Below are 17,890 nucleotides of genomic sequence, written 5' to 3' on the forward strand. Positions count from 1 at the left end.
AACCACTAAGGCAGAGCAGATAACTTTGGGGGTTACAAGGGTAGTTCAGTAGTAGAATTCTCACTCGCCATGCAGGATTCCGGGCCCATGCACTTTCCAAAACAAACAAATAAGCAAACAAACAAAAAATCAAACAACAATAATTCAACAAACAGTGCTGCAATAACAGGCAATTCACATGGAAAAAGAATAAAATGTGACCCCCACCATACAGAATACATTAAAAAAATACAAAGGATCATTCTGGCAACTACGTTGAGAGTAGACTGCAGAAGAGCAAGAATATAACCAAGAAAACCAGGATTATTGCAGTAATCCAGGTGAAAGGTGGCAGTGACTCAGACAAGGGAGGTGCAATGAGGAAAAGAGATGCAGTCAGATTTTGGATATATACAAAAGTTAGCTGTAATACAGTAAGGATGATAAGAATGTTCAGAGAAAAGAACAATAACTCCACCAAAGGAAGGATTTTACAGCTACAGTGACAACTTAGCTGAGTTCTGATTAAGTAAGAGTCCACCATGAAAAGAAAGCAAGGACAATCCAGAGAATACCAGCATGGAGTTCCTGGTGGCTAGGAGAAATATAGAGCATGATCCATCCCATCAGGGAACTTATAGTCTCACTATGGAGACAAGACAGTAAATCACTAGAAAAGAAACAAGAGTCAACAGCTGCTACTGGAATCAAAATCAGCACAGGGACTTTGGACTGCAGAAAGAAACATTATTGCTAGGAAGATATGCAGGAGAAAGGTGAAAAAAAAGAGGAGAAAATGTAAGCAAAGTGACCCCAATTCAGAGTCCTCAAGACTACCTGAATGGTTCTGTCAATATGACACAGGCCACCACTCAAGGTTCCCTGAAATCTTATACTTCATCTCCAGTAGCTTGCCAAGGATACCAATTTTCAAGAAATTTTTCAGGAAAAAATTATGTTGTTTTCTTCTCAGGGCTTCTAACATTTCTCCTCACCATACATAACTCAAAATCTAAGCTAAACTTTCAAAGTACTGGGTGTTGGGGTGACTACAGAAAACAGCTACACTCTGATACTTTTTTTTTATTGGTTTTCTCTATGCTCCTCTCACTTTTAACACAGTGGTGCCAAGCATCCTGCTCCCACAACTGGCAGATGCTCATGGGTGAATGTATGGTATGTAGCGCCCACCCTGCACATGCATGCCCACCTGCTCCAACCCCCTCCACATCTGCGCACCCATGCCATGGCACCACCCACCCAACACCATCCCCCCATCCACGTCCTGCAAATCTGCTGACCTGTGCCCATCCCTACACACTCCCACATCTGCATCCAGGGCCCTCTAGACCCCGCACCCTGCTCAAGGACATATCTGCACATTTAGTCGGGAGTGGTAATTATTATTCCTGGATTTTGAGAGGCTGTTTTATATATGTATAACCTGGTATTTAGAGATAAGAATAAAGCCAGTCAAGTTGGGACTGAGGTAATTCAGATCACAGGGATAAGGAAGACACTATCTACATCTTAAAACCTCCCCTACTCCTTGAGACCAAGGGAAGAAAGGTCTATTTTGTCCAGACCTTTTCTGTAAATTTTCTGTAGCATATAATCTAACTCAACCTGTCTGGATAGCTCAGTTAAACAATTTAAACACAAGGAGCCCAGAATAAGAAGGAGGGCCCTTAATTCTGTATAGCTTAATGTAATGCCTGGATATATCCTAAACTACATTAAGCAGATAATCAAAATGTATTGGCAAAGTCCCTTGAAGGATGGAATAAAAAATATGGAACTATTAAACTTTACCACCAGGTAAACCCCTGATACTGTATCAAACATTAGGAACACCCAAATCAAAAAACCAAGCCCTTGATCTTGAGGCTTGCTCTTGTGAAGCTCATGTATGCAGCAGGAAAGCTTAGCCTACCCATAGGTTTGCCTAAGAGTTACTTCTGGAGGACCTCTTTTGTTGCCCAGATATGGCTTCTCTCTCTAAACCCAACTCTGCAAGTGAAATCATTGCCCTCCCCCCTACACAGGACTTGACAGTGAAAGTCTCCCTGGTGGCATAGGAGATGACTCCCAGGGATGAGTCTGGCCCTGTCACCGTGGGATCAACACTGTCATCCTGACCAAAAGGGGGAAGTATAACAAATAAGGTATTAGTGGCTAAGAGAGTTCAAAAAGAGTCGAGAGGCTACTCTGGAAGTCACTCTTATGCAAGATTCAGTTGGACCTTGTTACCTATTATAGCTTCCCAAACCCCAACCAAAACTATTTCCACCAATCGTGAAGAACACCTAGGGCATCATATAAGATTCTACAAAGGTTCCATGCACTAGGATAACTTTCCAGAAACCTACACCTCCAGATGGGTCTCTGGACCAGATAAGTCCTGAAACCTAGAGGGGCGAGCCTCTCCAGAACATCAACTAGTTCCATCCCCCTATCCCATATTATTGACAGTCCCTTCCAACATGAAAAAGTTAGAATGGGAATAGCCCAAATACCCCTAAAGGGTGGAAGAAACATCAAAGGTGATGGTGGAGTTATGCAGAGAAGGTAGGTTTTAACAAATGAGTATGATTGCTAAATCATTATACTGATATTTCTTTTAGTCTCCAGTATCTTAGAGCAGCTAGAAGTAAAAACTAAAATTGTTGAGTTGTAACCCATACCAAACTCTGAAATCTGTTCTACAACTAATTGGTACACTATGCTTTGAAATTTATTGCTTTTTTTGTGTGTATATATGTTGTTTTTCACCAAAAAAGTCAATTGTGACGATATAAAAAAATATTTATTCCTTCTAGCCTTCAATGTTCTGGAGCAGCTAGAAGGAAAAATCTGAGATAATGTATGGTAGCCCATGACAAACTATGGGATCTGTCCTGTAACTACTTGTTGAAGAATGCTTTGAAAACTGTTGCTTTTTTTCTTTCTTTGCCTCGTATATATATTACACATTTAAAAAGTTAAAAACAAACAAACAAACAGTGGTGCAACAAGAGAGACTGCACTCCATCATCTCTTATTTCGCTATTTATTCTGATCCCCATCTATATTTCAAATCAGCTAATCCTTTTCTCCCCAGTAAAGCCAAAATTAGCCAAAATAGAACAGAAGATGCCTCAAGGTTGGCTTCTCCCAAGCTAGATTACCTTCACCTAGCCTCTCCATCACATGAATGTAGCCTTACCATAGTTTCTCCACAAAATCTAGCATTTTTCCCTGAGAGCTCCTAAAGATCCAAGGAATATGGCCCGGTGCTAAGCTAACTCCAAAATAAAAATAATAGCTGACATTTATTGTATGCTGCATATATTTCAGGCACTGTCTTACTCATATAACCCTCCAATCATCCCTAAGAAACAGGCACTATTATTACCGCCTAATTGATGCAGATATGAGTTAGGTAACGAAACCAATTTCACACTAATCCGCAGAAGGGCCGAGATTCAAACCCAAGATATCTAGTTAACAGATCCCATGCTCATAACTACTACTGCATATCAGTATAGACTAAGAGTTGCCTCCTTCATTTCTTCCTTTTGTGACCTTTCAGAAGAATAGTCTTCTAAGACTTCATCCTATATGTTCCCTTTATGAGGAAAGACACATGGTTGCCTGGGCTCCCCACCTTTCCCTAGAATAAAGACTTTTAACAGAACTGCCATAGGAATAGTTCAGGGAATCTTCTCTATGTGTCAGTTCCTGGCAGCAGACCAAATGGAGAGGGAGAAATCACTTTTCTTTCTGTCGGCTTTCTCCCCAACCCTTTTAAATTATAATGGTCAATATTTGAATCTTAACAAATATGATTATACATAATGAAGCCAAAATATACCCACTATTAAACTGCTTGCTATAAATGTAGTTTCCACATAAGATTATCATCTATCCCTGTCCATGTTTCAATGTCATTTAGACACTTACTGAAAACACAATGTAAATACAAAACAAATAGATGACAAAGGGAAACTGAAATTTGGCAAAAAGAGAAACTTAAATCTCCCCTATTACCCCAAGGACACAAGTTCAAGTTTCCAATCATCCCACAAAACACTCTCACTAGATAGTTGGATGGGGCCTAATAAGAAAGTATGATTCAGTTATAAAAATAATGAATGTTAATGTTTAACATGTATATTAGTTTCCTACTGCTGTTGTAACAAGTCACCATAAACTTGGTGGTTTACACCAATGCAAATTTATCTTCTTACAGTTCTGGAGGTCAGAAGTCTGAAACGAGTGTCAATGGGGTAAAAGCAAGGCTATGTTCCTACTGGAAACTCTGGGGGGAAAGCATGCACTTGCATCTTTTCAACTTCTAGAAGCTGCCCACATGCCTTGACTCATGAAACCCATTTACTCTTCAAAGCAAGCAATGCCTATTCTAGTCTTACATAAGTCTCTCTGACACTGATTCTTCTGCCTCCTTCTCCCACATTTAAAGGACCCTTACAATTCCATAGGGCCCACTAAAAAAATCCAGTATAATCTCTTTATGTTAAGGTCATCTGATTGGCAACCTTAATTCCATCTATAATCCTAATTACCCCCTGCCTTGTAATATTACATATAAACAATTTCTAAGAATTAGGATATATACATCTTTGTGAGACCATTATTCTGCCTATCACAGTCCACCCTATGGCCCCCAAAGATTTACGTTCATCCCACATGCCAAATGCATCACCCCAGCCAAGGTCTCATTTCATTACAACATTAACTCAAAGCCCAAAATCTTATCTGAATCTTATCAATTCAAAACTACCAAATCTCATCATCTAAATCAAATATGGGTAAGGTGCTGGATATAATACATCCTGAGACACAATTCCTCCCCATCTGTGAACCTGTGCAATTCAATAAACAAGTTATTTGCTCCCAAAATACAATGGTTGGACAGACATCAGATAAAAGCTATAGACATTTTGTTCAAAAAAGAAGAAAACAGAAGGAAAAAAGGAATCACTATTCCTAAGCAATTTAGAAATCTAGCTGTGCTGGTGTCAAAGTATTACGCACCCTAGAAAAGCCCTGTTTTTTCTTTTACATGGGCAGGCACTGGGAATCGAACCCGGGTCCTCTGTCATGGCAGACAAGCATTCTTGCCCACTGAGCCACCGTGGCCCACCCAGAAAAGCCCTGTTTTAATCCTGATCCAATTTTGTGGAAGCAACCATTTCTTTTTATCTTAATTCAATACTGTAGGTTAGATTCTTTTCATTAGATTATTTCCACAGAGATGAAGCATGCCCAATTGTGGGTATAACCTTTTGATTACATGGAGATGTGACTCCACCCATTCCAGTTGGGGCTTGATTAGATTACTGGAACCCTTTAAAAGAGGAAACATTTGGAAAGAATAATGACAGAGTCTACAGAAATGACAGAGCCTCAGAGCTGACAGAAACTTCACAGCAAAGCAGACACAGATGCAGATAAGTGGAGAACAGAGACACAAATGTTTGGAGATGCTTGGAGCCCAGCAGACATTACCATGAGATTTTAAGCAAGCCAGAACCTGGAGAGAGCCAAAGGAAGCCAAGAGATGAAAGCCAGTTCTGGAGGAGAAAAGTGAGGAACCCCCAACCAGGAACAGAGGCTGAAAGCATTAGAGCCCAGGAGTAAGGGAACCAGCAGATGAAGCCACATGACTTCCCAGCTGGCAGAGGTGTTCCTGACCCATCAGCCCTTCTTGACTGAAGGTAACCTCTTGTTGGCGCCTTAATTTGGACACTTTCCCTCTCTTAAAACTATAAACGTGTAACTTATTAAATTTCCCTTTTTAAAAGCTGATCCAGTTCTGGTATATCACATCCCAGCAGCTTATTAACTAATATACTAGCCAAGTAAGCGCCATCTGATTTCAAGACCTGGGACTAATTCTCAGTAATTCTCAGGACTACCTTCTAGGTTCTCAGCTCTGCCCTCTTGACACTGCCCCCTAAGTCACCCTTCCTCTTTCCTGAGAGGTAGCACATGTTTGCAAAGGAGTAAATTCATCAGCCTGTATCTTGCTGAAGAATTACGGGGATCTGATATCCTTCTTTCATTTCATTCGCTCTCTGTCCCTTTTGGTCCAAGTTGGCAGTGTTCTTGATGATATAATATTCTCAAGAAACTTGTGGATCTCATATGTATGTCACAGGGATTTGTTCCATTAGACAAAAGGCTCCTCCACATGTCTGGTATAGACAATCACATCTCTTTTCCTGACTTCTGCTGAGATGGAAGAGAAGATCCATAAGATATGCGCCTAATCTCTTCAAAGAACCCTCTTTGTGACTGAATACTCTGATTTTTTTATCCTTCCAAAGCACTTGCAAAAAGTTTTCATACCATACCCTTGTTTCTCTCCAGAGCAGCCTTCCTGATGGTATATCTAATATTAATATCTTTTGAAATCTAGGTAGACTGAACAATTCATCAAGTCCTGGTTCCTTTTTACTTAATAGTTCTTCCCTCAATTGATCTATTTCCTTTTGTATTTTACTATAAGCAACAAGAATAAGCCAAACCACACCTTCAGTACTTCTTTGAAATTGTCTCATCTGAATATAAAAGTTCACCATTTACAAGTTTTTCTTTCTCCACAACTGCAGTACACATTCAGCTAAGCTTTCTGCCACTATATAACACGGATTATTTCCTCTTGTTTCCAATAATACATTCTCTCATTTCCACCTGAGCCCTAAACAGCAGCACCTTTAATGTCCATACTTGCATCAGTAGTCTGTTTATAGTCATTTAGGTATTCTCTAAGGTATTTTAGGTTTTCTTTACTATGCTCTTCACTTCCTCGAAGTCCTTACTAGCGGGGTGGCTAACATCCACACTTCTACTAACAGTCTGTTCAAGGTAATCAAAGCTTTTTCTATAATGCTTCTTAAAATTCTTCAAGTCTCTGCCCACTGCCCCATTCCAAAGCCACTTATACAATTTTATGTATTTATTACATCCCATTTCTAGGTTCCTAGTTCTGCAATAACAAATCAACACTAATTTATTGGCTCCAAACAACACAACTGAATTATGTTAAGGTTCCGGAGGTCAAACGTGTAAAAAAAAATCTCAACAGGATAAAATCAAGGTGTTGGCAGGACTGTGTGCCTTCTGAAGGCTAGGAGACCATTTGTTTTCTGCCTTTTCCAACTTCTAGAGGCTGCCAATTCCTTGGCTCATGCCCCTCTTCTGTCTTCAGAGCCCACAATGACTGAACTATGCTTTCACAGATCACATTACTCTGACAGTGACTCTTCTGCCTTTCTCTTGTGCTTTTAAAGAACACTTATGTAGCACACCCAAATAATCCAGGATAGTCTTCCTATTTTATGTCCAGCTGATTAGCAACCTTAATCGAATCTGCAACCTTAATATTCATCTTTACAGGTTGCAGAGATTAGGAAATGTCATCTTTGGGGGACCATCATGCTTTCAACACAATGTGTCTTTATATAATGATAAATTTCCAATTCTACTATGTTAACATAGTCAACCATATAACCGGTCTTCACTTTCCTCATTTGCTCTATTTCATATCACAACGTCCTATTTTCACTACTCTGTACTTCCTCCAGTTTCTCACACCACATTCATTCTAGGCCCAGAATCTTTGCACACACAGTTTCTTTTGCCTGTACTATGCTTCCTTCCCTAATCCCCACAACTCCTCCTATCCAGGTTATTCTTATATATCCTTCAGCTATCAACTTAGATGCCTCTTCTACAAAGAAGGTTTTCCTGACTCCATGACTCCTTAAACAAAAATACAGATTCCTATTAAATCTTTACTTTTTCTTCAAATCATTTATCTTCACGGTATCTAAATCACAATCTGTGCAATTATTTGTTTAATAGCTGTTTTTAAAGCACAACAAAGCAAAAGCATGCTCTAACTTCATTTGTTATATACCCCCACCTAGCAGAATAGTAGTTACACAATAAAAATTCATTTGCATGAATGAACATGTCTCATTTAATCCCTCACAACAACGTTCACTTTATAATTGAGGGTACTGAAGCTCAGAGAAATAAGTTACTTCACCCTAGTAACACAACTAATGAGATTCTGCCTGGGTCTATCTGGTTTCTAAACTCATGCTCTTAATCATTGTGCTATTCCACTCCATTTGGGCACCAATGACCATCATTCCTAAGTCTATAGCCGATCATTGACCACCATACTGAAGACTCATTGCCACCTCACCTTCCTTAATGCAGTTACCTTTGCCTACTAAAGTCAAAGGCACATCACCAAATAACCTATTTATTCCTGGGTTACAAACAAAGCATTAGATGTAGACCTGGCTACACTTTTTCCTTTAAAATGGTACCGTCCTTAAAAATAAGTACTTGCTTTTTATTTTCCAAATTTACCAATTCAGGAACAAAAAAAAAAAATGTGCATTGGTTTTATCTACTTCTTTTGTAGGGATTAGCAAGATTACAAAAACCATGAACATTCTGGAAGAAGTTTTATTAAACTGACAGAAAAACTATTCACTTTGGGAACTTGGCCAGATAAGTTGTTAAAATCAGTTAGTTAAAATTCATGCTAATGCCCAAAAACTGTGCTTGTTTTTCTCTCATTCTTGGTCTCTCATTCATACAGATGGCAAAATGTTATTGTGATCATTATCTTGAAAATTTTCCCAAGATTTTACAATAAGTAAGTTGAATTCTATTTATTATTATGTTAATTCTTAAAATTTCAGGACTCTCTGTAATCTTTCAAAGGTTTCTTCTTTTTATTCTCAGCATTTGGTCCTCTATTTTTTACATAATAAGCATATTTTTGTGACTATGAGTCAGATTGAAGGTTAAAAAAACCTTTTCGACGACTTAAAGACCTTGATAAGGATTCCAAACTGTTTTGTGGACACATTTTTCTTTTGAAAATTATTACAAGTGGCACAAATCAAAATCCTCATTTATTAATAGATGCTCTCTTTTAGCATGTTATTTAAATTTCCTAAGCAGCTCTAAATCAAATTTCAACAACAAAAAATAATTTTAGTGACACTATGATTGCTGTTATGATAAAAATCAGGTATAACTTTGAAATACATTTCTATATTACCTATTATGCAGATATTATAAAAGATAAAATTAGTAAGTATGAATAGATTCATATTTCACAATAATTTACAAAAATTATTTATAGTTTCAAAAAGTACTGAATTGCAATCATCTCAAACACTACTAAAGAGAAGAATGAAGAAGCCAAAAGGAGAAGCAAAGTTTAAATGAGTCAAAAAAATTGAAAAACATAGACGTCCAGGTTTCTTTATTTTAAAGCTAAGAGATGGAAGAAAGATGCTTATATTACTATAGGAGAAATCTGATTGTGCAAATTCTCTTCCATTTATTTAGAGCATATCTCATAGCACAAAGAATCTTATCTGATAGCTTGATAAGTTCATATGAAATCTGAGAGCATCTTGGCTTTTTGTAATTTGTTACTACTTTTGCTGTAATATTTTTCACACTCTACAAAAATATCTGCAGCACCCTCAATTTACTATAAAGCAAACCTATAAAATCTCCAAAAGTCTGAAAGCTTTTGTCTCTCTGAAACCCACAGAATCCCAGTGAAGCAGCAAATCCAGAACTGACTTTCTAACAATAGTTTCCACATCCTAATAGCAGAGAAAAAACCTTTCCAAAGGTAATCATACAGGGCCAAAGATTCATCTAATGTCAATTTTAGAATCCGAATCTTAGAAAAAAAAGAAATTAGTAGGCCATAATACATCAGTAATGTATGCCTTTTGACAACACAACAGGCAGTAAACAGTCCCCGATTGATTTGCTGTATCAAATAAAGTTCATAATGTGGTAAAAATTTAAATTTTACATCTTCAAATCTAATAAGCTACATTTGATAGGCATTTATTCTGTCTAAACATAGGGCTTGGTACTAACAAGGAAACAAAATCAGTCATTGAATCAGTGTGTATTGATAATATTGTACCTGTGAACAATTTAAAAAATCATATTCCATGTCCCTTATCTATTTGGAACACAATACTAACTCAAAAAAGCTGCCAGTGTAAATCAAAACAAATACTAAACATTCTTTTCAAAAATTAACCAAGAAAAGATATTGGCTCCTTCAGACAAATTTCTAGTAATTGTCTATCAACAAAATATAAAATGCAGAGTCTGAAGGTTTCTAGTTGTGATAGTTCCAATGCCAGGAAGGACGCTATTAAAATGTAAAGGATCTTTGGAAATTTTAAGGGTACTTCAACAACATTTGTTTATTGGGAGCTTTAGTTTCGGTAAATCTTTCCTATTACTCAAATTGGCAGTCCCAAAATAACTTAATTTCCTGGTGATAGAGACAGAAAACCAGAAATTAAAAAAAAAAAAAAAGGAAGTCTAACCCTAATGACCCTTCCATTCAATGGCGTAAAATTTTGCTGACAGTCTATCCATACTTCCTTTATTAGATTTGGTAATTGTTTTCAAAGGATTGAGGATACAATAAAGAACAACTTTAAGTAAAATGTTAGCATAAACATTTCTCACAGTAAACTTTTGTGGGCTCATAATAATTAAAACAGAAACTACACTTAATATCTTATGAGCGTAAACTTACTTTAAATAAATGCAACATGTCAATTTCCTTTCTCAATTGTAAGCTTTGGTGTTACTGTCCATGGTGACACATACTGGCTGTATCAGGCAATAACACCACTAAAGACACACTCATGTTTTATTTTGTGTCTATTTCTTGGGGGCAGGTTTGCTGGCGTAATTTTATTTTGCATATCCAAGTCCTTAATAATTATAAGTTGTGCTTCTTTTGAAGCCACCACAAAATCACAAAAGAAAAATCTGGATGGAGTGGGACGAAAATGCTTTAGTCCATTAGACATGTTAAAGTCTATTTCTCTTTTACCTTAATCTGTACTTTACCATATGTGATCCTGGTCTTTCTGTACTTTTTTAGCTACCCTTAGAAGCGCATATTCAGCATCTTTCCACAAACTAAGCAATCTTCAAAAGCCTTGATAAATCAAAATTGAAGGCTTGATGCGCTGGAATTTGCTTTCTGACTGTCCTACACATTTAAATATATTTGAAAATGTAGACAGGTGCATAGCAAATGCCCGCTGACTTTTTAAAGTTTTAAAAACCCTAAGTATGTAATTAATAGTGATACTAGTTGTACTTTTAAATTAACAATTACTTGAAATATTTTCAAAATAATTTTAAGAGACTATTATTTCCCTTCTCAACTTCACTGGTGAAGAAGGGAGAATCACGATCTTTCAATGATGAATTTTGTCTCAAATACAGTGTTTGTCCTATACAGTAGTTTAAAAATCATGAGAGATTATTTTTTCAGAGCTATCCACATACAGCAATTCCTCCCAGCAGAGTGCCATTGTGCCTGAAACTTTCAGAGAACAGTGTCTTACTTAGCTGAGATTAAGCTATCCTGTTTCTTACCTAAATCAATTTCACCCAAATGAGGTGTTTGTGTTATAATTCATTGTTCCCCAGACTCTAAAATCAACCATCTGTCAGAGGAGTTTCTGTAGAGCAATTAAGGGACTATCCATTAGAATGGGAACAGTACAAAGTGAAAAAGGAAGGGGCGGGAGGAGAGAAAGTCAAACCACTTAAAAAAAAAAAATGAGCATGTGTATATGCCTCACACTGACCCCTCCACACATCAGCTAAAATACTGTGGTCCATCGGGCAAAACAGAAGTTAGGAAGAGCGGCAAGACCAACTCCGCCCCGGGTTAACCCAATTGAAACCACACTGGAGTCTCAGCATGCTCTTCATACCTTGAAAGAGAAAGGCTTTCGTTCCATTATGCAGCCCGGGGACCTGGCGCACTCCGGTCGTGGACTCCCCAAGTTCTAACTCTGTTAAGACGTCAATCTGCAAGGAGGGGTCCACACCAAGCCCCCAAACTGGTGGGAGGTTGGGGGGGGGGGAGAAGAAAGAAAGAGAAAGCCCCATCAAAATACAAGCCTCTTCCTCCAAGGCAGCAAAGGACCGCGTCTTCGCGACAATATTGGGAACTGATGACTCCAGGCGACTCCCCTCCTCCGTCGCCAAGAGCCCTACCTGTGATCAGCAGTAAAGCTTTAAATAGCGGAGCACCCAGTCCCATTTCCATGACCTACTTTAAAATCCCTCTTGGTGCAAAGTTCCCCCTCGGCCCTCAAACCCTGGGCTAGGGGCGTTACCCGCCTAGCCATCTCCAAGCCAAACACAGAATAAAACCCAAATCCAAACGTGGCCCCCACGCCAAGCTTCCCACTCCAGACCCACTTCGGGTCTGGGAAAAACGAGGCGTCCCTAAACCAGCCCGGGCTGCCCCGAGGCAGGAGCCATCCCTTTCCCCCTCTCCAGCCCTGCGGCTACTCACCTGTTCCAAGACCGAAGATCAAACAGAATACTCTCAGTAAGACCCGAGACTCCATGGTGTGAATCTGCTCAGTCCATCCTCTCCCTCTTTAAAATAAAAATAAAAATCGAAAAGGTTCTTGGAATAAAGCGGGAAAATAACGTTTGCCTCTCCTGCTGCTGCCTGGAATTACTGATTACTAGGATTAATACGATTTGCTTCCCTCAGAAAAAAAAAGCGAGGACCTCCCAGGCGCATGAAGAACTTAGACCTTCCGATGCGCACATCATTCCCACACGCAGAGGCGAGGCGGCGGCGCGGGCTGGGACGGTAGCCCAGAGGGAGGGGTCGGGCTCGCTCCAGGGCTGCTCCGCCAGGGAATCAGCTCCCGAGCAGAAGGAAAGCAGCCGGGGTCACGCACGCCCAGAAGAGAGGCGGCCCCAAGGAAGCAGTGGGCTCGGGGCGGCCCCTCACCCGCGCCGTCTTCCCCACGGCCTGAACCTGTTGTAGAGGCAGAGACAATAGGGAGAGCGCCTGGAGACGCGCGGAGGAGAGACGGCTCCGAGGAGGAGGGAGGGGCGGGACCGGAGAGGCGGGGAGAGGAGGAGAAGGGAGGGACTGTGGCGGGCGAGGCCCCACGCTCGGTGTCCCTCTTCCGCACCGGTTCCTGGTTCTGCAGGCCCCGTCTAAGGAACTGCCGAGCGGCTGCAGCCTCCGCCTTCCTCACTCTCTCTCTCGCTGACTCCGGACAACGCTAATCTCCTTTCGGCATCCTAAGATCTAAATTCAAGGTGCTAAGTTGATGGGCCGTCTTTCCTCTCACCCCTTGTTTCAGGCGCGTGTCTTCAGAGACAAATAGTGAGAAAGGACCACCCAGCCGCAGGAGGCGAGGTTAGAAAGAGACGCCCTCGCCCTTTAGGCAAAGGAGAAGAGTCCGCGCACAATCCTAGACACAGGCTCCAGAGCAACCCCGGGGAGCATCAAACTCCCCTTTCCCGGGCGTAACGGAGAAAGCTTGCAAAGCACTCCAGACTCCAGAGGTAGGACCGGACAAAGTAGAGAATGGAGAGCCCTCGGGGAAAGGTTCCTTCCCGCGCACTGACTGCTCAGAGAACTTAACAAGAGATGCTGGGCATCTCAGGGACCTCGCGCGCCCCCTGTCAAACACCGCGCTGAGACCCGACCTCCAGTTCACCGGGACAAACACAAATTAAGAAGCAATGGGAACAGAGCTAGGGCCCCTGCCCACGCCCAAAGAATAAATAGATAATAGCTAAATCGCTAGATATCTAGTTAACTAGCTAGATGATAGACAACGGCAGAAAGAAGGAACCAAGCCCGGGTAAGAGAGAAGAGCCATTGCAGGCCACACTTAACACCGTTCAGCATACACAAGAGTTTTCAAAAGCAATTAAAATGACAATCTATACAGAGATCAATTGAGTTTCTTAATTTTCGATCAAAACAGGTGGATACTGACTTCTTCAACTGGACCCTACACAGTTAAAGTTACCAAAATACTTACTGGGTAGAGGCTGAGCATCTTATAGAGCAATATATATATTATACTTATTTCAGAAAATTTGTTCTACTGTAGTCCAGGGGGGTAAACACACACACACACACACACACACACACACACACACACAATTTTAGCTCTTTCCTTGGAATTTTTAAAAAAGGAATTAGAATCTGAGAAGTTTCCCAAATTAATTTTTAATTACTTCTCCTTATCAAATTTTTCATTTTAACTCCAGGTATAATTCTGTAAACTTTGATATATATTTCAATGCTTACATGTGATAACGTACTGTTGTGTAAAATTCCCGAATTTGCAAGACTTCACAAAATAAAATTAATATAATTTAATCAAATTAATTAAAGAAAATTATTTATCAAGGGATTAAAGAGCCTTCTATAGCAGCATGTCCAAAATATTGAATTGTATGAAGTATCTACAAAAGTTATGTAAAATTAATGTTAAGTAATGCTATTTAAAGTGCTATTGGGGAAAAAAATGACACTATTGGAAGACAGAATGAGAAGAAAATATACTTATACACACAAGTATACATCCATGTAGAAGTTCTCCTAACCTCCTTGCTCTCAACCAAATGAATTAAGGATACTTTCCCTTCCCTCTGACTCATGTCAATCATATGCTGAAAGCTGATGGTTCGTAGGTTTCTCTTTTAGCCCACACACACATATTTATGGTCCCTCCAACAGAGTGGATCATAAAATATTTTGTACTCAAAAGTATTTATTCCAATTAAAACTGCTACTGTAACCATGTAATCTAATTAAATATTACCTAAAGCATTAAAATGTTAGTAGAAAATGAGAAAGTGTGTATTTCTATCAAACTAAAGTTTAAAGCTTTGGGAAGTCATGACAAAGGTGAATGTGCTGATTTGAAATGATGTATGTACCCTAGAAAAGCCATGTTTTAATTCTAATTCCATTTGTAGAGGCAACCATTTCTTCTAATCCCTATTCAGTATTGTATGTTGGAAACTTTAATTAGCTTATCTCTACGGAGATGTGACTCAGTCAGTGTGGGTATTAAACTTGATAGGTGGAGACATGTATCCACCCATTCTAGGTAGATCTTGATTAGTTTACTGGAATCCTATAAAAGAAGAGAACAGCAAAGGAGAAAGCCAGGAGATTCAGAGAGAGCAGAGAATGACAGAGCCATGAGAAAGCCACAACAGAGAATGCCATAGAACCACGAAGCAGAGTCCACCAGCCAGGGACTTTAGAGATAAAGGAAAACACCTCCTGGGGAGCTGGAGAGGAAACTAGCAGATGATACCATGTTCATCACATGCCCTTCCAGCCGAGAAGTAAACCCTGGCCATGCTCACTATGTGCCTTTACACTTAAGAGAGAAACCTTGAACTTCACCAACCTTCCTGAATGGAGGTATCTTTACCTGGATGCCTTAGATTGGACATGTCTATAGACTTGCTTTAACTGGGACATTTTCTCGGCCTCAGAATTGTAGACTTGTAACTTATTAAATTCCCCTTTTAAAAAGCCATTCCACTTCTGGTCTATTGTATTCTGACAGTGAGCAAACTAGAACAGTGAGTCATTGTGTTAGGGCAAGATTTCTCAACTTCAACACAATTCACATTTTGAATAGGATAATTTTTCATCATAGAAGCTGTCCTGTACATTGTAGGGTGCTTAGCAGCAAACCTGACTGTTATCCACTAGATGCCAGTAGCAACACCCCCACCCCTAGTTGTAACAACCAAAACTATCTCCAGGCATTGTCATATGTCCCTTTGGGGGCAAACATCACCCTTGGTTGAGAGCCATTGAGTTAGGGTAAATCTACCTGCTGTAACAAATAACCCCAAAAGAGTCAGTGGTTCACAGAAATTTATTTCTTACTCACACAACAGCCCAATATGGATGTTTTCTAATTAGTAGGTGGCTTTCCTCCATTTTATAATTCAGGTACCCAGACTTCTTCCATCTTGTAACTCTGCCATATCTTAGAGTCTTGAACTTTTCTGGATCCAGCAAGTAGATTGAGAAAGAGTGATTAAGGAAAGGCATGCACACTTCTTAAACTCCTTAGGCTCAAAGTGATGCACATTATTTCTTCTCATACTCAACGAGTGTCAATTTCTAGTTACATGGACTCCTTTAGATGCAAAGTAGTTAATACATGTAGACACTAGCTGGGAATCCTTTATTCCAGCAACAATTCTATAGTATGAAAGGAGGGGAGTTCCTTAAATTTTGCAAACTTTAGCCATTTCTACTACTTACATTTTTAGTATTGTCAAATTAGGTCTGGGCAAAACAATGATCCAAGATTGGAATGAAAAAATCATAAAAAATTAGAAGATGATGCATTTAGATTGCTTCAGAATTCTAAGATCTCATGGCACTTTAAAAGAACCAACTCCCTAAACTACAGACAATATCATGGGTATTATGTATGCAAGAAAGATGAAGGAGAACTCCAAATGGCAGATCCATAATGTTCATAAAAATAACAAAGAAAATAAAACAGAAAAAAGTCTCTACATCATAAATATAACTTAAGAAAGATGCATTTATACATTGCAAGTTAAAATAACCTATTACAAATGCATTAATGTTTGTAATTCTCCACTTGTACTAATTTTTGATAAACTACCAAATTGCCAGTCCTCATTTTGATACATAAAAAATGTTTCTATTATAGTTAAATAGATATTTTAAAAGTTGATAGAAAATAAGCTGCAGTATGAAGAATAATAGCCCTCCAAATATGTCCATTTACTAATCCCTGTAACTTATGAATATTTTACCTTACATGGCAAAAAGAAATACAGATGAAATTAAGGTAGCTAATTAGCTAAGCTTCTAAGGCTGTGAAAATGTCCACATTAAAGCAAGGCTATAGAAATGTCCAATCTAAGGCATCCAGAGAAAGATACCTTGGATCAAGAAGGCCGATGACATTCAGGGTTTCTCTCTCAACTGGAAGGCACATGGCGAACATGGCTAGCTTTCTCTCCAGGTTTCTTGTTTCATGGAGCTCCCAGGGGGTGTTTTCCTTCTTCATCTCCAAAGATATCTGGCTGTGTGAGTTCTCATGGCTCTTTCCAAAATGGTTCCCTCTTAAAGGGCTCCAGTTAGCAACCCCATCTTGAATGGGTGGAAAAACATTTCCATGGAAACCATCTAATCAAAAGTTACCACCCACGGTTGGGTGGGTCAGATCTCCATGGAAACAATCAAAAAGGTCCCACCCAGCAATACTGAATGAGGATTAAAGGACATGGCTTTTCTGGAGTCCACATGGACACAGGAATTTATCCTGGATTATCTGTGTGGGCCTGTGTAATCACAAGGGTCCTTTAAATGTGGAAAAGGGAGGCAGAAGAAGAGGTCATTGGTGTAATATGACAAAACTCAATGAAATATTGCTGGGCTTTGAATATGGAAGATGAACGCCATAAGACAAGGAATGTGGTGTCCTCTGGAAGCTGGAAAGTTCAAGGAAAAGGATTTCCCTCAAGGGCCTCCAAAAAAGGAATGCAAGTACCATTAGGGTACTTGATTTTAGCCCAGTCAGTTACCCATTTTAGAATTCTGACTACAGAACTGTAAGATCATAAATTTGATTATCTTAAGCCACTAAGTGTGTGGTAATTTGTTACAGCAACCATGAAAAACTAATATAAATAGTAGCCATATAATATAAACTTCAGTAAAATGGTTGCCTCTTCTGACACTGCAAAAGTAATAACTGATGCAATGATTGGGGGAGGCTAAGGACACTGGTTTCAGGCTCTATAAGAGCCTTAAGGCAATGAAATATTATTTTAACATCCATATGAGAATAGGAGACAATCCATTATGGCCAAAGCAAGAACAGTGAAGATGTTACTGAGCCCTTAATAAAAGCAGAGAGTTTTGAAGAAATGCGCCATCTCTTAAAAAAAAATCTTTTAAAATTTTGCACATTGGCCAAAAAAGTGACAAAAATGCTAGTCAAGTGCACACATGGTC

At 39.3% G+C, this 17,890-nt stretch overlaps 1 protein-coding gene across 5 annotated transcripts in view; it reads right to left on the reverse strand.

Annotated features, from left to right (window-relative positions):
* Window positions 1-17,890, reverse strand: part of NELL2 (neural EGFL like 2) — a 531,530-nt gene that overhangs the window by 434,386 nt on the left and 79,254 nt on the right. For 3 of the 5 annotated variants that reach the window (XM_077170643.1, XM_077170642.1, XM_077170644.1), the window contains 2 exons: window positions 12,389-12,474; window positions 11,799-11,927 (listed from right to left, as the gene is read on the reverse strand). In XM_077170643.1, the coding sequence (XP_077026758.1) occupies window positions 11,799-11,927; window positions 12,389-12,443 (184 nt within the window). In that variant the 5' untranslated portion in view covers window positions 12,444-12,474. The other 2 variants (XM_077170645.1, XM_077170646.1) reach the window with 2 other exon arrangements.

This window comes from Tamandua tetradactyla, chromosome 7, assembly GCF_023851605.1.
Source record: "Tamandua tetradactyla isolate mTamTet1 chromosome 7, mTamTet1.pri, whole genome shotgun sequence".
NCBI lineage: Eukaryota > Metazoa > Chordata > Mammalia > Pilosa > Myrmecophagidae > Tamandua > Tamandua tetradactyla.